The sequence below is a fragment of the Notolabrus celidotus genome, chromosome 13 (genome assembly GCF_009762535.1).
Source record: "Notolabrus celidotus isolate fNotCel1 chromosome 13, fNotCel1.pri, whole genome shotgun sequence".
Taxonomy (NCBI): Eukaryota; Metazoa; Chordata; class Actinopteri; order Labriformes; family Labridae; genus Notolabrus; species Notolabrus celidotus.
This window is the reverse complement of record NC_048284.1, coordinates 27,489,434-27,516,996: the sequence shown is the minus strand read 5'-3', so window position 1 is coordinate 27,516,996 and position 27,563 is coordinate 27,489,434. Positions and strand designations below refer to the sequence as shown.

At 40.5% G+C, this 27,563-nt stretch overlaps 1 protein-coding gene across 1 annotated transcript; it reads right to left on the bottom strand.

Annotated features, from left to right (window-relative positions):
• Window positions 1-805: 805 nt before the first annotated feature.
• Window positions 806-27,563, bottom strand: kif26bb (kinesin family member 26Bb). The gene is made up of 15 exons (XM_034699653.1): window positions 27,464-27,563; window positions 26,890-27,258; window positions 24,442-24,963; window positions 21,957-22,078; window positions 21,664-21,835; window positions 16,608-16,817; window positions 16,118-16,211; window positions 14,273-14,544; window positions 12,963-13,140; window positions 12,654-12,792; window positions 12,228-12,387; window positions 8,914-12,019; window positions 5,808-5,977; window positions 3,173-3,323; window positions 806-2,633 (listed from the first exon to the last, which is right to left on the bottom strand). The coding sequence occupies exons 1-15, from the start codon at window positions 27,521-27,523 to the stop codon at window positions 2,425-2,427; spliced, it is 5,934 nt and encodes a 1,977-aa protein (XP_034555544.1). The 5' UTR covers window positions 27,524-27,563; the 3' UTR covers window positions 806-2,424.

Here is a 27,563-nt window from a genome sequence, read left to right as displayed (position 1 = left end):
TTTTGAAAGGGTCATCCTTTTTTACAATATGAACACACAAAAAATGCAAATTGGTTTGACATGTCACTAGTCAACATGAAATATTGATAACATACTTTACTTACTTTATTGCACCAAAGTACATCACCACTTTACACCCAGCTATTTGTTTCCTATGCCAAATAAATACTGATATAGTAGTAAAATATATTGTAGCCCTTGTAAAATAGTAAAGCTCCATACAGTCCTGAGGTTACAAACTCATCTCTTTAAATGCATTAGATCATGGGACTCTATTTTACCTAATTAAACCAAAGTTGATGCAATTTCATCAGCTTCTTCTAAAAATAGATATTCAATGTTGTGTTGTTTGTTTGTGTGTTTGTTGCTTTTAAATTTAAATGCATGCACAGAGCATGAATGGAAGACTGTAGTTTTCACTTCTGCACTCAAGTTTGTGTAACGTGAAAGGCGACTGAACAATGAGGAAGTGGAGCAGAAAGAGAGGAAGGGCAAGTAAGGGAAGGACGCATATTAGTTTGTGTGTGTGTGTGTGTGTGTGTGTGTGTGTGTGTGTGTGTGTGTGTGTGTGTGTGTTGCTGAGGCTTCTTTCTCTGCTGCTGTGAGTCTGTCTTTATAATTGTGCTGCTTTAGGGCTCAGCTCTGCCTCCTCTCATTACCTTTTCACTGGATGTGGACAGAAAGAAAAGTCATCCTGTGTTTGTCATCTTGCATGGCATTATATATACTGCAACTTTCTCTTTGAAAAAACAAGCATGTATAGAGAAAATACAACATATACTGTAGGTCAAACAAACCCTTATGATGGAAGCAGGAGCTGCATAGTTAATTTATTTTGACAAAACAAGGTATGCAGAGTTTGCATTATGGACAACAACACAAAACAAAACAGCAGTGGTAATTTAAAACAGTGATGTACAACATGCTCAATAATTGGATTCACAAAACAGACATCCAGAATGTGTGTGTTTGTCTGTCTGTGTGTGTGTGTGTGTGTGTGTGTGTGTGTGTGTGTGTGTGTGTGTGTGTGTGTGTGTGTGTGTGTGTGTGTGTGTGTTCTCTGTGTGTTTAAATGCATTGATCCAGGTTGAAAGACCTACAGTGTCCATTGATTAGTATGCATCAGTCCATCTTCTATTATTGTCTCAATGACTTCAGAGGCACGAGGCTCTTTAGACATGATGACGTTATTCCTGTAATGTAATTACTCCTCCATTACTCCCAGAGTGGAATGAACATTTTTTTATTCTGCCACCAATCATTTACTAATGTGTTTTAATGTCCAGTTTATCGATCACAGTCTTTCTGTAGGCACAGACTGCATCCTTAAATCTTTTACTCTTTACCTCAGGCAGCTCCACCAGGCAGCTGTTAAGACGTGAAGCTGCCTGTTTCCGGTTCTATATTTGTATTTAGCACCATAATCTGTGTACAAAATGGCATGCTCTTTTTGGAACACATGTTGTAGTGGTCTACTCTAATGTTTATCAAGTATGAAAAATGAACAACTTTTAGGCAAACTGAACATATCAGTGGTCTGAGACTGCTTCAAGTATCGCAACAACGTCTGACTTAACCAGAATTAACTTCAACATAAAAGACTTAAAGTACAAACATCAAATGAAACTGTATTTAGTGAAATGTTGTATTGCTAAAACTTAACTTTTTTGCTTGAATAGCTGTCTGTAAGCAAAAGATGCATGTTCAGACGATTTTAAAGAATGCATCTTATAGAAACGACTCCTGAGGAGTGAAATCAGACTATTAGCAACCTGATGAAAGTGTGAGAAATGTGAACTATCTATAAAATGATTTTTCCAATTTCAAGTGCTCTGTCTGAATTTAACCTGAAGAAAGCCTGCAGTCTTTTTGGGTCCACTAGTATCTGCAACTTTGTCACCTTAAAGAAAGACTACTACTAAATGCTCTGCAGATTCTTTTACAGGAGAGGAATATTTGCCCTTTAGTCCCACTAAAATGTCTTGTCCAATGCTACATCCAGTGAACTGGCAGCTTAAAATAGACGTCACGAAGCATTTCAAAAAGCATGCTTATCAACATGTATGATGACAGACACGAGCTATGACAGATATGAGTTTTTCTGACATTTAAAATGCGATATAAAAAAAGGTTTCAAACAGCGTTGTAGCAGCTATGAGCCCTTTACGTGTGACTGATGAATTCCTTACAGATGTAGGACGAGCTCTGTTATGGACTCCAATTCTCTGACCTTATGAAGGGTAAGATTTGGGATTTTATTAAACACAACCAAAGTTTGTAGCACCATGTTAACTCAAAAGGAGCGGAGGTAATGTGGCACATAAAACTAGCATTAGGATCAAGTGTGTGGCACATTTACACATTTGGAATTTAACGACTAAAAGTGATAGTCAGGTACTGTATTTAACCAAGGATTGACTCAGCTCACATTTCCTTTAAAGGCTCTTTTCTCTGTTTTTTGTTTTTTGTTTGACGTCGCTTCTTTTGCCGTCTCTTTGTGGACACATCGAAGGAGGTGATCATCATGACGTTGGCCTTGCAGATGTTAACCCTCTTCTCCAGCTGAGTGGTCACCACTTCAAGGGCCTCCAGATGTTCCAGGGAGTCCACCTCAAAGGTCTGCCACAGGTCGACTGGAGAGGAGCAAGGAGACACTGATTACTGCATGGGGTTTTTGTACTTTGACCATAAAACAGTTAAGACATCTGCAACACCCAAGCTAGCCAAAATATGTGTGTAAGAATGTTTTTTATTAACACCAGTGACGAAAAAATACCTCACAGGATGCTGCCAATTCTTCTCTAAACCAAACTCACCCCAGTTAATGCTATTTTAAGAGACCCGAACACTTAAAATCTTGCCAATGTTGCAATTTAAACTTGTTGGTCTGACCACTTATAAGTCAAAAACAACATGCTATAGCAGGGGATTAAAAATTCTCCCAAACACAAAGAGGAGAGAATAAAGGGGCCTCTATATACCATAATAGCAGTATGCTGCCCTCTGTGGGAATGCTGTTACACTACACGCACATTATCCACCCACTCAATGAGATTGACCCGGAACAATTGATCAGATAATCAATTAGTTGATAGGCAGACATATAATCAGCGACTACTTTGATAATGCCTTGAAGATGCAATATTTTCAAAGAGAGAATAAATGTACTGACATTCTTGGTTCCACTTAGCAGGCTCCAGCATCAGGTTTTGTTTTGCGTGCTCGAGCTCTCTCCTCAGAGTGTTGTACTTGGCCTGGACGTCTGAGATCCTCTGCTGACGGTGCTCTAAAAACTTCAGCTTGGCACTGAAGCTTGCAGGCCCCTGATAACACAAACACATAGACGCATTTCAACACATTTGTTACTCAAATAGCATCTGTAGCATATTTTGTTCAAAGTGTGTTATATACCTGCTTGTTTCAGTATTCCAGCCCTCTAAAAACCACATAAGTTTAATACTTTACCCAAAATGACAACTCAACATGTGTTATGATTTCAGACATCAGGCATCACAACGTTGTTCTTTGTATTACTGTCTTCTAAAGAAGGAAACCACATTTCAACAGAAGTGACATCTATTCTGCTCTTAAAAACAAAGATATACTGTACATGAGGATATAATCTGAAAAACAGTGTTTGCTTCTTATAGACTGAATACTTGCTCAAAGGCTGAATAAAAACACAACCCCCCTCACTCTGTCTGTCTTTCTGTCTGTCTCTCCCTCTTTCTTTGCTCTCTCACACTCATAAACACTGCGTTAGGGCATGAAGGACACCCCTGGGGAGCAAGACAAGTGAGTCTGTAGGCTACTAAATAAATTATCCCCTGATTACACTAACCCTATCATGCATTAGGGAGAGCTAAGAAGGCACAACATAGACAGTTTCTCAAAACTAGAATACATTTTCATAGTATGTTGCACTACACTACAGTACCAATCTTATTGTATTCATATTAAATATATTCATTCCATATATGTTTATTTTTGTTATCCTGATTGGAACAGATAAAAAGAGATACTCTGATTAAAATTTTCCTCAATATATGATTTCTATTAAATCTTCTGTAACCTTTAACCAACAATACACTCTGTTTGTTTTACTTCCTGCCTTCTTCTTTGTTTCTCACTTCTGCATTGACCCAATTTCCCCCATGTGGTCATTAAATTTGTATCAAAGTTACCAAGCCTGAGACCGGTGGAGGCAGGGAGTGGTCTCATGAGGCCATACCCTCATCATTGGGGCATAACGTCACCACATGCACAGCAGGCATTTTTTGTTTCAAAGCAGATGTCTATCCTGAATGAAAGCTAGAACCTCTTATTTACTCTAACCTACACAGGGTCAATTCACTAAGCAGGGTTATTTTGACCAGCAACATGATACTAATATATGATTGGTAATATATATACTCTTTAAATTTTACCAGAAGGTAACTTCAGTATGAAACTTTGAAATACTTTGTTGAATACAAACAGGTTTCACTTTAAACATTTCAAACTATACTGAAAGTATAAAAATATGTGAAGTCAATGACTCAGCAGGAGTTGTTTAATGCTAGCTTGATTTATGTTTAGCCTAGTCTGTAGTTTGAGCCTGATACTGATGAGTAGCATAAAATTTAATGTATGTTGAATGTTTCTGAGTTGATTATGTTACACCTTTTATAAACTTTTTTTTCATAAGCTAAAGTAAATGTACAAAACATTAAAAGTATCAATAAAACATTTGCGAGTAGTAGCTAGTTTTTAAGCTAGCTTGGTCTACAAGATGCCCCTGAAGTAGATGTCTAGGTAGCTATGTATCTACATTACTATTCAAGAATGATAACATCTGTTTTTGATTAATTGCCAATTCAAGCATTTCTAATGTTTTATGTTAGAGTCTATGTAAATTATTTGGAAAGTTACAGTTGTGCAAAGTTAGCATTATCATGAACAAAGTGGCCAGAATTGTGAGAATGAGACAAAGTTTGGAAAAAACCCAGTGGTCACTTTTTCTTTTTTTACAAGATTCAAGATGTTTATTATGGGCTTTGTACTGTTTAAGCCACCACATAAGCTATATGTACCTTTCAGTGTTAAGTGCAGTGGCTGCTGAAAACAGTGAAGATGCTAAGTGACCTGTATATTTTCTACATTTCTTTTGCTCAAGTCAAATCTGTATGGATATTTATTTGCACTGAATCCCAACCACAGACCTATTAGGGGAAACTGAGAGACTTTTGTCCTGGACAATTTTTCATACCAGATACTGAAATTATAAAAGTACTTTAAACTAAGCAGAAATAAAACACTGTACTGTCTGGTACAAAAGTGCTTTAGTTTTTTTTATAACTCATCTCTTATTAAGGGGGAGACTTTAATGTTGCTCACCATTTTGAATTATGGAAGAGGTTCTGCCACACTGTTCAGACATGCAGTTTGGTGTTAGCTTGTGTAGTCTGATAAGTAAACAACCTTGGTTGGCTACCATGAGAGAAAAGTCTTATCCTGTTGGATGAACAGCTGGTAGCGAGCTAATTAGCCATCTGATGACGCAGCCACAGGTATAGACTGTAAAGCTTTCATAACTTGCCAACCCTCTGCCCTCTCTAGCACCATCCCCTAGTCCAAAAACAACAACATAAGGTTGGCCAAAATACAGACTTCAAAACAGCAGTTGGGAAACCAATGGTTGATGTCACGATGGTTATGTGACATTTATACAGTCTATGCTTCAGACTCTTGAAGGCAGTCTTGCTATTTGCTGGTTGCCAAAAGAAAGTCCTTAAACCTCATAACAAAAATCAAAATTAACCCAGCACCTGTTTGCCAGCACCTGCTCTTTTTTGCATCCGCTGCATATTGTCGATCTCATAGACCTTGATCTCGTAGGCCTCTGGGATTCCACGATCCGCCCAGCGAGACCTCAATCCACTAGACGAGCGTCTCACAGACAGAGGTGTATCATGGGAAAGACGACGCTGGTGAGTACCTAGCAGGGTGAGGCAGAAAGAAGCTGCAGTAAGATACTGTACCTCAGCTTGTTTTCTTTCTCTTCACCAGTATCTGAAACCTTCTACTGCATACTCAGAGTAAACTAGTTAGAATGTCAATACCTTTTTCTTTTCTTATAAGCAGTAAAGTATTTGTAGGCTTCTGCTGCTCACTGCTGACACATGGGTTGCATTCAGTGTCCAGTATCCAGGCTTATTTGGAATACTACGAAAAAGCAGTTTGCCTCGGCACAAATGTGGCATTCAAGGACCAATGGCCGACAAAGTACACCATGTCATTACTTGAGTCAACGTATGGATAATCCTGGTCATCATAACTCCACTGCACTTAAAAGTTTCTCAGTCACTAGCTTGTTTTTTTTTTAAATAATTAAGTATTCAAACTACTTCTTAAAAAAATCTCAAAACTTTGTATTTTCACTACGCATGATTTCATTCTTCATTTCTAAAACCTCACACATCAGCTTAAAGTATTGTCATCAATACATTCATTCAGGTGGAGAAGACATTTTTTTCTGATCTGACGTTTGCTCTGCGTTTGCTCCACATTCAACCAAGACATACGACATGCAGGTACGGCAGACAACATGCAGAACTACACAAACAGAGTTTGATGTCTTTTCTGATATCATTTTACAAAAGAAAACAATATTCATTAGCTTACTTCAGAGCAAAAGTAGTACGTGATGACAACATTTATAGCAATGTGATGGAGTCAGGTACGATTTTTGTCTTTCAAATGTAGAGGAGTAAAAGTCATAAGCTGCCCTAAAATGAGACTAAGGTAAAGTACAGAAACACAGATACTAACAGTTAACAGGGCTCTCCATGCACAGCCAACTTACGTTATCAGGTGCCGATTGGTTGCAGGAATATATATTTAGGAAATAACAAATAGACTGCCGCACACTGAAATGTGTCAGTTAGTGTGCGGCGGTCTATTTGTTATTTCTTCAGATACACAGATACTTAAGTACTAAAGATGAGTACTTCAGTACTGTCCTAAAGTATACTTACCACGTTGCTACTGTTTTTCTTCTTTAAGTTATATTTTGGGGCTTTTTATGGCTTTATTCTCAGAGGATAGGATAGTGGATAGAGCAGGAAATCAGGAGAGAGAATGAGGATTGTCATGCTGGAAAGGATCTTTTGGTTGGAATCGAACCCGGCCATCCGCTCGACGACTGTAGTTTCTGTACATGCGACTTAGGCTGAACTGGCTCCCCTACTCTTTGTGAATTTATCTTGTTTGGAACTCAAATTATATAGGTTGAAGTTTCATCAGATTGAGTGTTTATCTTTAGGAGACACTCAAAGAGTATTCAAATACTGACTGTGGATGATAGAGGTGCTTTGAATAGTGGTAAACTGCTATCAGTTTTTCAACGGTCGATGACGATAATTACAGAGCAGGTCAGCCGATGGCACGTACAGTATATTATGCCGATATCACATTGCTTTGTATTTGATAAATACAATTTAATAATAGTATCTTTTATTCCATACATTGCAATCTAAACTGATGGTTATCTTAGCCAGTAACTTGCTTTAGATGGATTTTTAATCAATTCATGAAATACAAAAATACATTGGGTTGTGTCATAGATTTCAGAACATGTCTGATACTACGACAGAAGCAATATTTAACTGCATTAATTTGTCCAGCATAACGGAATTAAATTTTAAACACCGGCTAGTAAATGTTTTAGATTTGATATGCTGTCATTTAGGATGGTAAAAACCTGTTCCCATTTAGGGGGACGTTAACATAGTTCTTTAGCAGCCACACTGACGAGGCTGCCTGCAGTGTCTGCAGACATTATTTGTTCATTTTTTTAATTGGCCACTTGAGTGCAGGCATAGGTGGAATTCGATCTTTTCAAAATGCCATTAATTGGCCCACCTTATCTGCCAGACCAATCAATCAGTCTATCTCTAACTCTAAAGTCCATGCGTTTATCTAGCAGAGCTCTGTCTCTTATTAGTTTCATAGTCCATGAGCAGGTTTTGCTGTTTAAACCCAAGTTTTTAACTTAATGCTAATATGAGTTTCTCTGTGCATTATTCCCTTTAGAAGTATTGTCTATACACACCAACACCCACACCCACCTTTATCGTCTACTGTATCAGCCAAACACTCATTCCAGTTCACTCCAGCACCTTAAAGTGCCATCACTGCTTTCATATATTAATAATGTGACCTCATACATATTTAAACTTTTATTGCCTGTAAGGAAACTAGGTCTGACCGCATTCTACAGATGTATGTCACCCCCAATTAATGTCATAATTAATATGTTATGTGGTCAGATTACAAACCCCCAAAAATATGATCCCAATACTGCCATTCATAAAGATTGTTTTCTTTATTTTATGGCAGATGTATAAAAACAAAATGTAAACATCACCTTTGAAGTTATTTCCTTTTTTACGTTTGTGAAAGATCCACAAAAGGAATATTAACTCTTCAAATGATGCATACCAATCCAACAACCATTCTCTTACATGTCATTGGATTGGTGTCATTCTGCTCTTCTAAAGTTGGACATAGAGGTTTGAAAGGCTTGATTGAAAACAGTCCTTCCCCTTGACATGCAACATGTAGTTTGAAAAGAGTACAGGAAAACATGGCATTCATTGGATTGGAATTTAATTATTATATTTTAATGGAATTTATCAGAACAAGTGGTTGCTTTACGAAACAGACAATATATAAATCAATTAAAAATGGGTATTGGAAGTAATAAAAAATATTAAACATGCATGCTAAATAACTAATACCCATTTTGAGACAACACAACGAACAGCTAACAACAAATACACACAAGGGGGCTCAGGAGACCCTTTTCAGATTCTGATCATCTGAAAAATCAGTCCATTTTATTTCAACGCCTACTTTTAGCAGGTGTTTTACCTGTGTTCCCCCTCCTCCGAGATGATCGACTGCTGCGAGTCACACTGAGGAGAGAGCCGCTCCGGTCGCTAACAGAGTCTCTGGTTGATGTGCTGCTGCCTGTGGCTTCACTGTCCCTCATCATGCTGTCGTATCCACTGCTCACCATACTGTTCCTGTTTGAGAAATGCAGGGATGTCTTCCCCATGGCTGGTGGCAAATCTCCACTCAACACACTGGTGGTGTCACTGGCATGCCCACTCAGGTGATCAGGCACTCGGGGTTCAGTCATCCGGCTGTACGGCGAGGGAAGTGGAGCTAAATGGTCCAGTCCTCCTGAAGTGGGGCTGGAGGACCTTTCTTTGAGGAGGTCTGTGATCCGGCCGTTGACAAACCCCTGGATGGCGGATTTAGTGGATGAGCATGTGGAGCTTTGACTTGGAGTCCGACTGATCGATTGGTAAGACCGTGGAGGTGAAGAGGAGAGAAACGATGATGTCCGCTCAAAACTCACAGTTTTGCCATCTGGGGAAAGACTGGCACTGCGGCTGATGGACTGCCGTAGACCTTTGTGTGGTAGACTGAGGTTCTTGATGCTTGAAGCAGACAGGCGACGGACTTTGGGGCTAGCCATCTTGAGTTTCCCCACAGCAGAAAGCTTGGAATGGATATGTCTCACAGATTGAGTTATGTGGTTTTCAGAATGAAATGCATGATGAGTCTGGTCAGACCGAGCACTCTTCCTGGGGCTCCTGTTGGCCCGTGGAAATGTACACTCTGCATCATTATTTCCTTTGTAACCTCGCTTACAGGTTCCTTCAACACTTCCTTTGGAGCTGCCTTTAGAGCTCAAAGAAGTGTTACTACTTCCTCTGTCAAGATGTGGAAGGTCTCTTTGGGACCTTCCAAGAGAATTAGTCCTGGTACCCAGGTGCTCCAGTTTAGCACCAAAATGCCTGCTACTGTCCTCAATAGGTGACAACAACATCCCACTTGTATTATCATGTTTCATTCTCAGACCTGAACTCTCAAACAAAGATTCAACACTCTTTTTGGGAGCGCTACTAGCATAATGTTTGTATTCAGCGGCATGTTTCTGAGGAGAGGAGACATGGACGCTGTGATTCGCTCTCTGCCTCCTCTCTAGAGTTACCCCTGGGCTACAAGGAGTGGATGATGTCAACCCCCTTGGGTCTCTGCAGTAGTCTGCCAAGTGACTGCCATGGTAGCTTTCCTGTAGATTGGCATTTTGCCAGCCTCTAGGCAAACTACCTGTTTTAAAATAAGCATCAGTGGTTTCTTGGCAACCAGGTGAAACATTAGTTCCCTTGGGGCCATTTCCAACATGTCTGGATCTGAATTCTTCCCCCTCTGATCCCCTTGGAGTGTGAGCAGAGTAAACATGCTCCTTGTCTCTGGGGTGGTTCTTGTCTGTATTTCTCATCCTCTTTCTATGCATCTTGTTTTCTGCAGCTCCATCATAGAATGCTGAATCTTCTAAGACCAACAGCTCATAAGAACCTCGGCTAAAAGATGAGTCACATACTTTCTCAGACTTTTTGGCATGTGTCTCAGAAGCGAATTCCCCACACCTCCTATCCTGAGCCTTACTATGTTCTTGACATGTATTCCCTCTGAGCTCGGATGATGATTTAACTCCTGGAAAAGAGTCATTGGGACGCTTGTTTTCTTTCGTATCATTAAACTCACAATCCATCTCGGTGTGCATCAGCATGGGGTTTATGAATGAAGGTAAGTACCTATTCTCCTTCCTGAAGTGATGCTGAGGCTTTTCAGTGTTTGCCTCCTTAGCCAGAGACTGAATTGCAGGGCTGCTGTTTACAATGGAGGGTCCTGCAGCCACTGACTCTTCAATGACATTGCTGATTATCCTGATTGGTTGCGAGCTACCAGAGCTTTGAACATGTGCCTGTGATTGTGCACTGTCCCTGATGCAAATAATGTTTCCACCTGTCCTCCCTCTGTCCAGTCCTCCACTGATGGTCACCTCCTCCACCATGGAGTAGACAAGTTCATCTTGGCCCTTTAAGTCCAATGGCTGTTGAACAGTAACTGTGATAGTGGCCTTCATTTCCTTGACGTCCTCAGCCGGATGATTGGGTAGGACATTCCCTACAAGTGAGCAGGAAGAGGGGGGAGATATTGGGGAGCTTTTGCCAATCGGGGAAGACCTTTTGTCTGGTTTGAACCAATCAGCAGCTTCAGGACTCTCCTGTTTGTCTGTGGTCTGAAGTACAGGGGATCTAGTGGCAGCTGTTCCCTGAGCATCCACACTGACATCCCGAGAAGGAGGCTTATCACTCGACTTAACAGTTTCATTTTTGGCCATGTTGATGCTGAGAGTTTGGTTCAGCAGTTCCTCGCTTGAACTGGTTCCACTGCACTCCTCACAATCATACAGACCTGAATCTTCTCTCTGAAAACTGTCTCCAGGTAAGGCACCATCTTTCTGCTGTTCTCCAACAGAAGTCTGGCTGCAGCCTGACACCTTGATCAGCTGGTTCTGTGGTGTGTCTGATGATGCACCGCCTGCCTGTTTCCCTGTTCCTTTCAGGGGTTGCGATTTGGTTGTAACATCATCAACAGGATGGCCTTTTGAGGAAGACTTGAGCAAATCCATTGTTGCTTCACTTCCATCAATGCAGCCCAGGCGCTCTTGAAGTTCAGCAAATGTGTCACATTTAAGACAATCTCTCGCTGGCTGCTTCATATCTGCTTTCAGCACCTCAATGTTCCCCTCAGTCTTCTCCTCCTTCTTTCCTCCTTGCAGCTGGGGGATTTTTAAAAGCTCTTGGAGCAGAGCAGTAAACTCTGGGTCCTCCATGTCAGCCTTGTTAGGGTGCAACGAAGGTATGATTGGCACAAATTCAGGTTGTGCCAGTCTTGGGGGGACTTTGGACTGGACCAAGCCATAAGAGTCCAGTTGGATGACTGTGTCACAGGACTGGTCACTACTGGAGCGCTCCTCCAGCTCTCCACGCAAACGAAAGCGAGGGACGTCAACGTCTACCTCATCAGTTGAGTGGAACGCACGCAGGGAGAAAGACTGAGGCCCTCTCTTCTCTCTTGTCAAACTTCTTCCACAAGGAGAACATGAAGTGGACTGCTGGTAAAGATACATTGTGGAGTTAGGTATAGAATTGAACAGACTGAGACATTAATCAATCAATGAACCATTAGGGAGAACTGGAAACAACTGTATAGGAAAAATAAAAATGTATTTTTAAAAAAAAATCTTGACTTTCTTTACCAAAACAGCACAAACAAAGAGATGCAAATTAACAGACATTAGAGGGCGTATAGTTTAATATCACCTTTGTCCTTTTCTGCGTCTTGCGGATGCGAGATGCCATCTGGATGGTGGATAATGTCTCTTGAAGATGTGCCAATGAATCAGCAACCTGAGCAACCACTGTAGTATGGCAATTGACATGACTCAAAGACTCTTGAAGAAGCATAGTCAATTTACTACCCCTATTAAGAGACAGAGCACAAACATTAACTCAAAGTATGCATGAGTGCCTTGTATCTTCAAGCCGCAAAAGCTTTCATATCTTGATATTTTACAGTTGTTATTATAGTCCATTAGTTTTAAGACACTATAGAATGGGTTTTGTGGCATTACATATGTCAAAAACACATTTTAAAGATTAACAATACAACTGAAATTTTGCTCACTGTGTTTATTTAGTTAGTTGAACCATTTTAAGTCAAATCACATGGAGGAGTTGCATTCTTACTTGTTAGGAATGGTTTTATGTCCACCAAGCAGAGCCAAGACAATGGGGCCCAGATCAGAGAATGGAGGCTTATTTTGTCTCATACCCCTCATGCCACTACACACATCTATCATGGTCAACTTAGTTGGGCCACGTGCACCTACAAATGAAAACAACAGAGAGGAAGATAGTTAAAATACAAATCAAAGAACTGGAGTTCAAATTATTTTAACGCATTGAGGAATGAATGGTTAACTGTGACAGTAATTCACTGGGAAACAAGCAAATTCAACTGGGACAAGCTAAAGCTACTGAATAATTCATCACAACCTTTGCCAATGGTGCTGCTCTCTGTACGAGGGGGTTGGATGTAGAGGGTGAAAAACATTATGGAGCTGTGGGACAGATATGTAATGAAGTCATTGTGCCGACGTGCTGCAATGGCCGCATCAAGAAGTGAGGCAGCTCGCTCAGCAGTGGGAGCCTTCACTCGGTTGTGATTACGTAGCTAGAGAAAGAGAAGACGACAGTTATACAGTCTCAGAAAGAAAGCTTAATTTCATAAACATAAATAGAAACTATCAGCGTTTATGTCCCATATATCTAACTGGGATTTGTCACTTTGTGTTTTCTGATTCAGGTCTAAATATTTGAAGCTTAAAATTAGGAAGAATTTGGAAGAACTTTGCTCAATGTACAATTTTTTTTGTGTTTGCATTTGTTGTTTATCAAAAACTGGAAAAACAAACCCTTGGACTACTGCTCTGTTTGCGCTGTAGATTTTATTTTGACAAGAATCAATGAATAAAAACAGAAGTGTACAGTGTGGTGCTGGCTTGCAAACAGCAGTGGGAGGGACTAGACAGCTCTGCAGTCATAATGCAATCAGATCTGATCTTAATAGGATCTAATAGGTTGCACTCACTCCGTGTTATCAGCTTATATAAAGATCGTTATCCAAAATCACTATCTGAATAAATATTAACATAAATCCTGCCATATCTAAGAGTCAAAGATAAAAATATAACAAGATATATGAAACAGTATCTCCAGTATTCCTGCTTTTTAGATCTTTACTGAACCATTATGATTTTCATCAGTTTAATCAGACTCATAGGAAGTTTCTTCCAGGCAAAAGTACCAAACCAACCATTTATCATTTATTGAATTAATCTCTTTGAAAGCAAGATCCGACGTATTTGTGAAACATAGAGAGGCTTAGGTGGAATTGTCATGTCAAGTAGGAGATCCTTCCTAACATAAATAATGGTTGGGAAATCCACCTCTAAGAAGTTGTCAGTATTATAACATGCACACCTGCAATGCCCACCTGAATCAGCAGGATAAAGGAGGGGCTAACATGACAAAGAGCAACCAAAGAAAGACTTCTGACTCTGAATGTATTAAATATTTGTAAATTGACTCAAACAACTCATCAATTCTAGAGCAGCCTGAATTGGGATCTCTGGATTTGTGAGTAACGACAGCCCATCGTCAGCATACGAGGGATTCTCATGAATTTTACCTCGCTTTTACCGGCTAAAACTTGATACCTGCTTTTGAAAATGAAAAAGCTGATAGAGTGTAGAATATTAAGTTCCACTGCTTTTATTTTCTTAGCACAAGCAATTTCCCCTTACCTGTATCCCATGGACAGGGTCCTCCTGGAGTCTAACATGAGCTTTAGGGCTGTCATGGAGACTGCCTGATGAAGGGACTATCTCCCCCAGCAGATCCCTCAGAGTGTCCTCCTCTCCGCAGCAGAGCTCTATAGCAGACACTGATACACTCAGCTCGGTCCAGGTTTTCTCCCTCCGCCGCTCGATGGCACTGTACAGCCAGGAGATTGCATAAGGGATCAGCCCGAGCTTCTGGATGCTCTCACCACTCCCCACCATGCTAGACCAGGAGCCTGAAGCAGACAACAGAGCGCACGGATATATGCATGCAACATATAAACTCACAAACATCAAGTTCATGTGCATGCTAGCCTACAAATAAGATGCCCCTCATAAAATCAATAAACATCAGGAGGAGAATATGATTCACAATTCAGAATAACTGTTGTCGAATGCAAAGGATTTATGTGACAGTCTGTTGGATAATGACAAAATTCTTTCAAAACTTGTGACATAGCCAAACCAAGCTTTATAAACACGCTTGCTCAACAGATGCTTCTTATCATAATCATTTCAGCATGTTAGTTGCACACACAGAGATGTCATCATGCTACTAAAATCACTGCTGTACTAGCCTCTCTCGCAAGTAATATCAGCCAACCATTAGTATTGTATAGCTTGCTGAAGCCAAGGTGTGGCTGGCAACACTAAGGTCTGTAGCCTTCATATAACAAGACAGTATAGAAGTGTATACGGTTGCACACGTTCAAAGATACACACCCCAAGGCAAATTCATGCAGAGGCAAACCAATCCACATAATGACCGTACTGCATTAGCCATCCAAAGTCACACGACACAGTGCAGTTTAAGAGCAGATACATTTTAACATTTTCAGATTTTCTTTTGGAGTGATTCCAAATTGTACCTCAAGTGCACTGTCACCCCACCGTAGCTTAGAGTTAAGGTCCTTTTTTAAAATTCTAACTGAATGAGGATACGGAATTGGTTTTACTCCAATTAAAGGCCAAGCTGGCTATTCAGGGAGAAAAGTATTTTGTGGAAGAGATTGATATCCTCTGGCTGGGGGCCACATGTAGTTTGTATTGGCCGTCTAATTCAATCAGATTTACGGAGAGTGGCGTCATGTGAAAAAACAGAGCCAAGGAGACCCTGTCCTTACCCCGATAGAGAGAGAGAGAGAGAGATAGAGAGAGAGAGAGGGAGAGTGTGTGTGTGTGTGTGTGTGTGTGTGTGTGTGTGTGTGTGTGTGTGTGTGTGTGTGCAAACGCCCCTGCTACAAATCTATTAAACCCTTGAATGACGCTAAGTGCAGGGTCCATCTCTCTCATAGCAACGTTTTACAGTCCATTTTGTCTCCAGTCCCCTCTAAGCTAAGGGACTCTGGAAAATCTAATCAAATATTTGTGTCCTTTTTCAGCTTGTTGAAATGTCCATCCTCTAATCGTACCCTTTTAAAAAGCAAAAGTGTTGCATAATTGATGAACATGCTTTTATTTACGAAAGAACAGGTGAAAGCTGAATGACTGCGAGGGAGAGACTTGAAACAGCACCAACACTTTGCTGTCATTACTGTGATAAAAAAAAGAAGACGATAGTGGAATAAAGTGAAGCAACAGAGATAAAAAGGAAGAAGATAGCTAAAAATAAGACTAATAAGAGGACAGAGAGAGAACACAGAGACATGGGCTTTAAGTGATACAGGGAGGATGGATGATAGCAGGAGTGGGGCAGAGAAAAGGGGGAAATGGAGGGGGGGGGGGGGGGGGGGGGGGGGGGCAGATAAAAGCGTCCCACTCTCATCTAAAGATTTAACCCATGGCCTCTCCCAGTGACCGATTACTAACCCACATCAGCACATCCCAAACCCAGAACGCATCCATCGCTGCCGCTGAGCACACAGCGGATGACGTCAGCCAAAACGCCTGCACACACCTCAGCCTGGTCGGACAGAACAAAGAACAGAGAGTATCTCATGAATCATCGTGCCACTGAAAAGGAAAAGCACATCCAGTGAAACGAACAATCTGCAACAGCGGAGGAATGCATACGGATTTTCAAGATTCCCTTTGGCTCAGATACTGTAAACAGGCTTGAAGGAGGTTGAACTTAATTGAATGACTGTGTAATTGTGGTGGCCCTATAAGTTTTCAGGTGACCGGACAGAGAAGGCCAGCCTCTGTGTGGTATACAGAAGGGACAATATGCATAGAATACTGAAGGAGAAATGTAATGAGCCACCCTAATACGTCAACATCAAAATACATTTCTTTGCAAAACCAGTCCATTAAGATGCATTAAGACAAACATTAAAAACCACAGGATGAAGAACCTAACCTGGCTTGACTCTTGAGCAAATGCAGCATCGAAGTTGAAGGTCTTTACAAGATGTTTGCCATCCCTGTCCAGAGTCATTATAGCGTGTGATTGGCTTTTGCTGATCGGTTCCAATATGGTGACTCTATTCTTGAATGGCTCAACACGGAGAACAGGTGGTTGGCCTTGGCCCTCTGACAGAGTTGGGTTCACCCTCAGCACGACTTTGACCTGTGCATACAACACGAGAGAGGGAAGCAAGTTGTAAGATTGAGTTGTTAAATTTCATGAGGTAACCATGGGCCCAATATAGTAGCAGGCTCAAGAGACTGTAATGTCGATATGTAGCCCATTTTCAACAACTAATAGTGTAGATAGATTGCCATGAAACACTTCATTGTACTGTCTTTTAATATTTTATTATAGAACACATTTATATTATTAAATGAACTTAGCCATCAAATTTGATTAATATGTTCTCATGCTAACATTTGCTAATCAGTACTAAACAAAACAATATCCACATATCAGGCTCATATGTTGGCCTGGTGACATTGGCATTTAACTTGAAGCCAGTTTTTTCTAGGTACAGCCTGCAACAGAGCTGCTTGCTGTGAGCTGAAGCTGTTTAAATGTATAACTCCAATTCAAGAAGAATTTAGACGCTGTGTAAAATGTGAATAAAAACAGATGGTTTGCAAATCATTTAAAGTCTATATTTAATTATAAATAGTGCAGAGACAGCATATCAAAAGTTGAAACTGAAAAATGTGCATGTTTACTATTGTTTACCTGTTTTATCATCCTCTTCTTTTATCAACACTCTAAACGTTTGGGAACCCGGGAGTCCAGTTTCTGGAGTTTTGAGAGTGACATGATATAGTGACTCAGCTGCTCAACAGTCCAGAGTCTCTTTATTGTTTTCAATGGGTGATAAGTTGGGACTGCAGGCAGGCCAGTTTAGCACCTGGACTCTTTTACTACAGAGCCATGATGTTGTAACAGGTGCTGAATGTGGTTTTGCATTGTCTTGCTGAAATATGTAAGGTCTTCCCTGAAAAGGTATTTCCTGGATGGCAGCATATGTTGCTCCAGAATCTGTATTGTTTAGCATTAATTGTGCCTACCCAGATGTGCATGCTACCCATGCTATGGACACTTGTGCTTCCCCATACCATACACAGATGCTGGCTTTACAACTGTAAGCTAATAACAAGCCACACGTTGGGTTTCAATGATTTCCAAAAATAATTTCAAATTTTGATTAGTCAGATTCAACAATTTTTTACTTTGTCTCAGCTCATCTTAAATGTCTTAGGCTGAGAGAAGTCCACAGTATCTCTGGATCTACTTGATATTTTGTTTCCTCTTTGGTACAATCTGGTACAATTTTAACCCTCATTGGTGGATGCAGCATCTGTGTTCACAGACAATGGTTTTTAGAAGGGATTTTGTGCCCATGCAGTGACTTCCACTATAGAGTCATCAACATAATGTGTTTATATTAAGATTTTACACAGCCTCCCGACATTTTGTAAATGTGGGGTTGTACATTTTCCCTACAAAGTATGAAACGGAAATACAGATCAGTTTGATGGCTCGACAAAATATGGTTTGTTTTGTAATTTGAGTGGGCAGATTCTTTATTGTTGTATAGTATGGACCCCATACCATCCATGCTTTATAGAAAATATCAGCTTTTGTACTAGCTTACTATTAGTGTAACTGTGCACAAGGTATTGCTCAGAGAGCTAGAACACACCTTTTAGATGTAAGCATTACATTTCATTCACAAGAGTTTGGTGAACACTTTTCACTTACCTCTGCAGACATACTGTATAGATAATATACTGTATATATGAAGAACGGGTGAACACTTGCAAATACTCTGGAATAACTAAAGAATGCTCCATTATTTATCAAACCCAGCGGTTGGGTGGCTTTTACTGATAAACCTGTGTTAGAGATTTCAAAAGAAGCCTGCGTTTCTAGGCAAAGACTGTAGGGGATGTACCTGCAGCATAAACTTTTGAGAATAAATCCCAGCACCACAGCAAAACATTAAAAAACAATGAGTTTCAAAACAGCAAGTTTAAAAATATCCTCATGTAAAATTCATTAAGTCTTAGTCATCATGGAGTCTTCCATCCAGACATGTTAGGATGGTGATAGAGTGAGAAAACTCTAAAGTACTGGTTCACAAAACCTTAGACTGTGCTGTGTGAAGATGCATGCTGCGGTGTGTCACTGACTTTTATACATTGCCTTTTAAATTTGTAAAAGAATGAATGTTTACCAAAGAACAGGGTTTCAGCTCAGGAGGCTGACATCAAATGTAGCGGTGACGTGGAAGTAATAGTGAGACTCCTGCTCTCAGCCCCATGATGCACAGCCATGGGAGGCTAAGATGTTATTTTATGCAGCGTGGGCTGAGAGAAACATCATTTGAAAAAGGGAAACCTTGCAGAACAAATTGGATAATGTCAGAAAGGATTCGGTTTTAGCACTGAGTAGGTGAACTACAGATGGTGTTCTTTGCAGGGAAAAATGTTAAAGACTTTCTTAAATTGAAGCAAATGTGTATCCTTGAACATATCTGCAAATCTGTTCTTGTGCTTCATCACCATCAACTGATTGATGAGCAGTATGTTGTCAAATGTTGAAATGTGTGTAGGCTGCAGAAGCCTGCCAGCTAATCCAGTTAATGTAGAGACCATACATGCACTTACGGCTGCATGGCTATGCATACCTCCTGCTACATTTCCGCATGTCATGACATCAATTCCTTAATGCAACCCTCTACCGGAAGCCTTAAGATTTAGAGGTTTTATGTTCTTAAATTAAGTTAGATCCTGAATCTTACAGTCATTTAACAAGGCTCAGAGGCCTGTGTCTGCAAGAAGTCAAGGCAAGACGTACATCATAACAGATAATACGCTTTAACAGGATCTATAAACCAATTTGGACATTTTTCATAATCAGAATTCAGGTCTGCAAGATTGCATGTAACCATACATGCCATATCACCAAGCTGAATGAGGTTTTCTTGAAATTGTGCACGACTGCATTACACCACCATGACATCATCCCTTATTGACCATTCAATCCTGAAAGCCATATTCCATCTGCCACGTAAGGTTTCTCTCTGCTCCTCATAATTTGAATACCTTATGCAAGAAGTGGCTTCCTAACCCTATTGAACATGTGTCAAACTCTATTTATGAGGGTTAAATTATTCAAGAGACGCTTTTGCAAGCAGAGAAAATTCTCTACTGTTCTTACGGACACATTCAATCTGGCACGCGGAGGCACACAGAGCTGAGTGCTCAGGCAGGTGTGGGATCTATCTGAGCCCCTGTCTGTAACTCTAGACTGAACCCAAGAGTCCATCCATCTGAGACAAGGCAGGCAGGCAGCCATATTGATCTCCCCATTTTCTCCCAGAGGAGGGGAGTGAAGGGGAGGGAGGGAACAAGATGGAGACATTAGCCCCACATTACAGTGTATCATAAGGAAGGGGTGATATAGGATCCCCTCCAGATTGTCTGTGATCTCTTTATACTGTAACAATGAAGGTAAAACACTTCCAAGGTGGTGTTTGTGGGTGAGAACAGTGCTATATACCGCTGATACAGACCTACTCTGTTTCTACATATATAATATGTAGAAATAATGTGACAGAAGATCAAAGACAGCCTATGGTTGCTCTGCAATATGACATGTCCATTTATCTTAGTAGAAACATCAACTAACATCACTATTCATATAAAATCAAAATATGTAATGCATCTTGATATTGTCAAGCTAACAGTAGTTTATGTCTGGCATCAATCTCTTTACAACTCTCATAATAGAGGGAAAGCAGGTTGGATGCTTCTTCTATTACTGTGCCTATGGGTTTACGTAATTCTGCAGAGAGCTACACATGAGCGCAAATCTGTAAAACTTTGAATCTAGGATCCACTGATAATCCTGGGTGTAGCAAATTGCTGAAAGCTACTGCTAGCAACCTTAACACAGAGGCAGAGAGCTTTTATTATATAGTACTATTATATAGTACTGTACTTTTTACTATTCTCTATCTCTGTATACAGACACATCTGTATACAGCCATTCCTCCAATGAAAACCTCCTCTCCCAAACCTGGGGCGACAGGGCTTACTCCATTGCTGTCCCCGCCCTCTGGTACTCCCTCCCCAAACACATACACAACTCCACAGACTGACAAACATTCAAATCCACCAAAACTCACCTCTTCAGAACTGCTTTTAACTGTAAATGTTTTTATATCCACTGTGTTACTATTTTGTTTATTTTATTCTGTCTTTTATTGTGTGTTATGTGTGAAGTACCTTTGAGTTTTTTGAAAAGCGCTATATAAATGAAATGTATCATTATTATTATTTATTATTATCTACATACCTATATATTTATTTATTTATTAATATTTCATACAATCTGTCATAACCACACCTTAATCACACCATATCCACCTGTCACTTCTGCATAACATTTCCTTACTGCCTATAATTACAACTATTTATACCATGTGTAACAATCATGCACTTTGCACTTGCTACTATGTTTGTGTAGCTGCAACAATAAAGTCATATTTTATGTTATCAGACAAACATAAAAAGGGAAACTATGAAATTATAGGGAAAGACAAGATCAATACAACAGTCCTTCCAGTCAGTGCTATTTGAAGTCAAAGCTACAGTCTGTGAAATGCTGATGTTGATATGTTCTTTTAAGAAGTAACATTCTAAAAAGTGTTAATATGGTCTATACTGGCTGTAAATGGACTGCTCAATTTGCACCAGTATTACATTGTTGTTTATATTTCCTTTATTCATTTTTATTTAAAAAAGTATTCTACCATGAAAAGTCTCACTTAGATTAATATGTTTTAAAAAATCCTAAAGGCCAATTATCTAAATAGATTTAATATTTTATTCTACATTTCCTTTGGTTTTGTTGTGGAGAATTCCTGAATTTATAAGCAAACTGTTCCCAAACCATGTGTGTTTCACTGAAAAATCTACATTCACTGCATATTTGAGGCTCAGTGCTCTACCTTGCCAACATTGGGTGAGTCCTTGGTCCTGGTGGCAGCTTGGAGCAGGCAGGAGGGTACAGGCGGTGGGTTTTTCTGGATGATCTCCCTGAAGCAGGTGGAAAAATGGGCGGGAGCTGGATCCGAGGCCTGGCCCTTTTTCCTCAATGTCAGGTTGAGCTTCTCTGCTGCCCTGCAGAGAAGAGGGGAGGTGGCATGTTATACCACTGACACTTGTGGTGTAACCAGAAGAGACATGCTGCAAACTGAACACATTTTAAAGCACGATATTTAAGTAATGTAGGTTTTCTTACCTTGCTAAAAGAGACATTGCAGCAGTGTTTGCGATGGTTACCACTCTGGAAATGTGAGGGATCTTTGAGCTCGTCTGTACAGTCCCAGCATTACCACAGGCCAGCGTAGCATCATCTGCAGCCTGCTGGGGGATAAAGCTCGTTATAAAAATCCAAATGTGTAATTGCACTCCTGCAGCCCCTTCAAAAGGGACTATTATCAAGGGTATTACTCTAGGGACAAGTATGGGTGCGCCTGTCTAAGTGGGGCATCTAGGCTGAGAGCAGTGGTTTAAACACAGTGTGTAATCTCTGGTAAATCCTGCTGGATGTGGACTGTGAGGAATAGTCTATGATGGCTGCAGTGACTGCTTTATTAGCTTTAAAATCAGAGCTGAAGGGGTGCAGAAAATAAACTATCTTTCATAACTAGGCAGTGTGTATGCAACATGACATATCCAACATGCTTCTACTCAACATGAAGTCACTGAGTCTCGCTGCAGGCTACAGAGCCAACATATTTGTGTAACAGTGCTTTCATACACCGCAGAGATGTCTCAGCCTTTTTTTTCCATGAGATAGCATCAGCCCCGGATTTTTCCTTTTAACAAGGTTCAGGCATTCACTGCCAATCAGTGCTGTTCACAGACATTGTAGTAGTAGTTGATTTACAATAAGAGTGGGAGGAGTATAAAGTCGTGGCAATGTTAATACTCAGTATGTAACCCAGGCTCATTTAGATAATGTGTGGACACTCCCCCTTCCTCTCCTCATGTCCTCTATTTGATATCAGTTATAACCTTTTCTGATCCTTACTTTCTCTTCCTGTCTGCTCAGATTTCTGTCTGTATTACTTCAACATAGTGCTTTATTATGTCTTGTTTCCTTCTGTCCCATCCACTCCTCCTCTTTCATCTGAAGTTTCTGTTCTTGCCATCCCTCCTGTCACCAATCTTAAACGCTCAACTTAACTGTCTCGCCTTATATGATAATTTCTCCCTCCTTTTTTGTCTCCTCCCTCTGTCTTTGTCCTCTGCTTTCAATCCTCTCATATGATTTCTCCTCAGCCGCACAAAGCAGTATTGATCCATCTTCTTACTGGACCCGCCTTGCTAATTTCTCTTACAGTATAGCAAAGCAGGGTTTCATTTGAGCAAGATGTTTCATTATTACCGTTACATTTGACTTAATAAGTCAATAAGGAAGCACAGGTTGATTAAGATACAGATTTTAGACCTTATCATTTGTAATATATAAGACCCGCCCTCTTCTGATACCTCCTGTTGACAAGGACTCTGCACACGAGTACCACAGAACAAGATTAACCTGCATGATCATGTTTCATTTGCTTTGGCAGATGCATCTTGCACCCCTCCCGTTAAGAAGGAAGATTCCACCCTGCTGGATTCCAGTCAGGCCATTACATCTATTTATAATGGAGGACCGGTTGAAGCACAGTGGAGGCATTTTCATAAACAAACAAGACAACTGTTATAGAACATAGTATACCTGCAAATGTGTCAGTATTAAAGACACTAAGTATTTCATGTTACTTACAAATGTTCAGTTTCAGATGTTTACTCACATCATACCAAACATCAATCTGTTACCTTCAGCTGACGTATAAACTAGCTTCTAGCCTAGCAGCCTATTATGTCACTGGATTTGTGGCTCTGAGTTGTTGTAGCATTCAAAATTATAACCTGTTGTTTTTTGATCTGCTGGATCTCGCTGACTTGCTTTACGTAATGTGGATATACTGTATGTAGCTTGGAAATGGGAATGGGTAAAAACATTCTTGTATTACAGATGAGGCCAGTTGGTCCCACAATTAAAATAATGATAATGATACACGAGGAAACATTTTTAAGTTGAGGGACAACAATAACTGATGTGTGTTTTTAACATTATCTTTAATCACAAAAATGACTGTGAGCTAGATAGCCAACCATAATAAGGTTTGGAGCTTTCATTAGAGCTGGTAACATTGTTTTTTGAGCTCTTGTGCTTTGGAAAAACTATAATAGGACACCTTCTTTGGAACTCTTTATAGATTTTGTAGAATAAAGTTATTTCCACTAGAGGACACATGTTGAATCAGCAACCTCAAACCAAACATCTATAACTCTCTCACCTTGTAGAGGTCTATAACATTTTTCATTGGGGACTGGGGGGAGTAGAGTGGCTTCCATCACAGTAATGCATATTTCACCAGCCCTGTTAAATATGACCATCCCCCTATTGATCACAAGTGCTTTGTGACTGGTCGGTTTTTATGACAGGGGTAAATCATGACCCAATTCCATTCCATTAGCAAAAGTAGTTTTAAACAACGTCTTGGGCCATGGGATCTAAATAGGTGCTGATTAGGCCCCATGAATCATAGCTCTGCTGACATGTGCGCCCATAAAGATGTACTTTGCACATATAGCTCATTAAAAAGGGAACGCCCACTAGAGGAAGTGTTACGTGTGATTTAATGCTAAGAGTAGGCTTTTAGGGGTACCTGGCGGTAAGGGTACATGGTGACACCATCAGTGTTAGACACAGGTTTAGATGCGACCAGCTGCTGCTGCTCCTCCACCCAACGGTCCATGTCACAGGGGGGCTTGGGCCCCCTCCGTCTTAGGGTTTGCGGGGTACTCTGAGGGGTCCTTTGAGGGGTCCTCTGAGGGGTCCTTTGAGGGGTCCTCTGAGGTGTCTTTGGGCTTCTTGGGCTATGTGGACTCTGGGTGAGACTGCGTGGTTGATGCACCGCCATAGCAGCTTCCCGCCGAGCTCTTTCTCCATATTTAGTGTCACTTTGCCCCAGCAGTGTCCCCATGCTAAAGCTGGGTTCAAAGGGGGGCTTTGCTAATGACTGACCCCTGCTCAGAGCCAAGTGCACCGCCTCCTGTTTGAGCTGATTCAGGTTTACACCACAAGCTCCACACTCGCCCGGCTCCCTCTCACTGTCCCTGGACTCAAAGGTGGAGCGACTATGGACTCGAAGGTTGTCATGAAGAAATACAGACAGATCACTGGAGTCCTGCACAGAGACACAGATGTAAAAGAAAGTTTTACATTAAATGATTGAAATCAAACTTGATGTTTAGTCATTACCTGTTTGACTCAAGCTCTATTTTCACAAAAAAGAATAACCTAGTGAGATTCAGCTCAGGCTTCTTCAAGATATAATTACAAAGCTAATAGCTAATCTGCTTACTTTGACTTCTGGCTTGAGAGTAACACAATTGATCACTGAGCACTCGGAAATTGAGCCGTGGGAAGGCACTACAAGCAATCCTAGCACTTAGTAAAGTAATTATGGAATCAGGACGGCTGTTCCTATCATCAAGCGTACAGTAAAATAAAGTTATGTACTGCTACTTAATGACAAGACAATTTCTATTGATCTTTTTTTTAACAACACATACATGGAAAACAACAAAATATTATGTTAAAATAAGGTAAAAGAACATATTTTCATTTCCTCTTCTGCAGCTAAGTGAAAGAACAGGTGGTAAAGCACTGCTATAAATTATACAAACAATTAAAGATGCATTTTTTCTCTATTATTTTCAAAATAACATCATTAAAATGCAATAAGATTGAGTTACTTTAACAGACTGCAATCTTTTTGGCAGATACATGTCAAATATTATTTCAACAATTTTGACAAGATGAGGTTTGTAAAAGTTGAAATCAATCTGTTTAAAATGATTTTTTTGTGTGTCTGCAGGAGGGAACCACTCTGTTATATCCAGCAAAATAAAATCAAACCATCATCTGCATTTGATCTTGACAAAGACATTCTTGTATCCTGTTTGCTCTGCCCTTGACTTCTACCAACATCCAACAGACTCACTCCCTCCTCCCTCCCCTCTCCCCATCCATCCTGCAGTCTGCCAGCACATTGCCAGTGACCCATATTCCCCCCAAGGGATACTGCAGGAGCTCTCAAGAATTATGTAAAACAAAATCATTAAACTCCAAAAGTGCTGAAGCGTCATGAGCTAAATGGACCAAAGAGTAATTAAACCATATTTACAGTACATCTTGATTTCCTCTGTATTTAATATCACGTTGGCAAAATAAACTAAAACATCTAGAAAATACAAAGTAATAATGACAGCAGCAAGAAAATATGAGTTGTTCTCACCAGACTGGACCTTTAGCTAGGCTGCAAACTGATCTTTCAAGATGGCATTAAAGAGCAGAGATGGTTTGGAGAAATTGTGCTCAGATCAATAAACCTGCAAGGAGTCTGTTTATCAGATTCTGACCATGTCTGTGGCCACAAGATACCATCTCTCTCCTTCTCAAAGTGTACACTGCTCAGTCCTGTGGTCTCTCTCTTAAAAACATGATGCTCGCGGTGCCCCATCCCACTTAGAAGGACAGAAATAAACAGCCCAATGGAGAGGACAGAGGAGATGACACACCGTTGTAGGAGATGAAATATTCATTTGAAACCACTCGCAAAGGAATGGCACTGGTTTACTTTGTCGATTGGAGTGAGTTTGATGGATGTTAGTGGTGACAAATGCACATGGATGGTGAACTTACCTTCCAGAGGCACATCTGCATAGACTGATGTGCCCACATGAATATTATAACACTTTTAATTGACTCAAACACAAAGCACTTGTGAGAAAATGAATTAGAAAATAAAAAGTCTATGAAATAATAAAGGCTGATTATTTAAACATTTATATTTTTCAATAGCCTTTCCTTTAGTTTGCAAAATGTTGAAAATAAAAGCATTGACTGAAAATTCTCATTGTGTGATCATCCACACAGCAGTGGTACCGTTTCATCTTAAACCATTACTGTCTAAAATTTGGCTCCAAACATCCTAGCCATATTTCTTTTTTTTTTTCTAGACCCTGTATCAACTTTCAAGTGAGCAGCCTGATCTTTACCTGCATTTGTGCTCCACTAATAGCCTCACCAGAAGTCCCTGGTTACTGACCTTGCAGGAGAAGTGATGGTGCACAGCCAGGCTCAGCGCTTGTTTCTTGAGAGCCACAAGGGTCGCTGAGCACTTCTCACAACACGCAACTTTCCTGTCAGCCCTCCCAAAGCCAGGATTCTTCGACATGGTATCTCTGCACAGAGTCGCGCTTCCAGAGGACAAAGTACTCCTGATGCGGTCTCCCATGGTTCCAGTCAGAGCCCTGTATGACGGGACGGAGTCTTCTCTCTGGCACATATTCCGATGTGGGTCTCCTCGGGACCCTCCGGCACCCTCTGGGGCAGGGCGCTCCTTGGGTTGGCAGTCTTTCCCGTTAGTAGTTACAGAAAACCAGGCTGGGTCCCAACGATGCTGCACTTCTGTGCTCTGAGAGAGAAATCATCTTACAGAGGATGTATGTGGGCTTAGGCAGCGGGAAATTAGATATCAATCGACGCGGACAACTGTAACCACACCCAAATGTTTGTCTTGCAGGAAAAACAACAACAATTATTTAAATAAACTCCATAAATACCTTCTAATGTTACATAAATGTGAATTAATCTGTTTATAATGTTTAAATCTGACTTACCCGGTGAGTTCCTCTGACTGAGGCAGCAGATCTGTCTCCTCTTCCAGTTAGAGATGACATGACAACTTGTTAATATTTAAAAAGATATCCGAACAAAGGC

Bases quoted from the DNA above. Each gene is read 5' to 3' on its own strand.
- kif26bb (XM_034699653.1), bottom strand. From the start codon at position 27,523: ATGTCATCTCTAACTGGAAGAGGAGACAGATCTGCTGCCTCAGTCAGA. The intron at 24,964-26,889 runs GTCAGTAACCAG...GTCTCTGTGCAG, and splicing joins ACCATCACTTCTCCTGCAAG to GACTCCAGTGATCTGTCTGT. The intron at 12,020-12,227 runs GTGATATTAAAC...TATCTTTACCAG, and splicing joins AGACGCAGAAAAGGACAAAG to CAGTCCACTTCATGTTCTCC.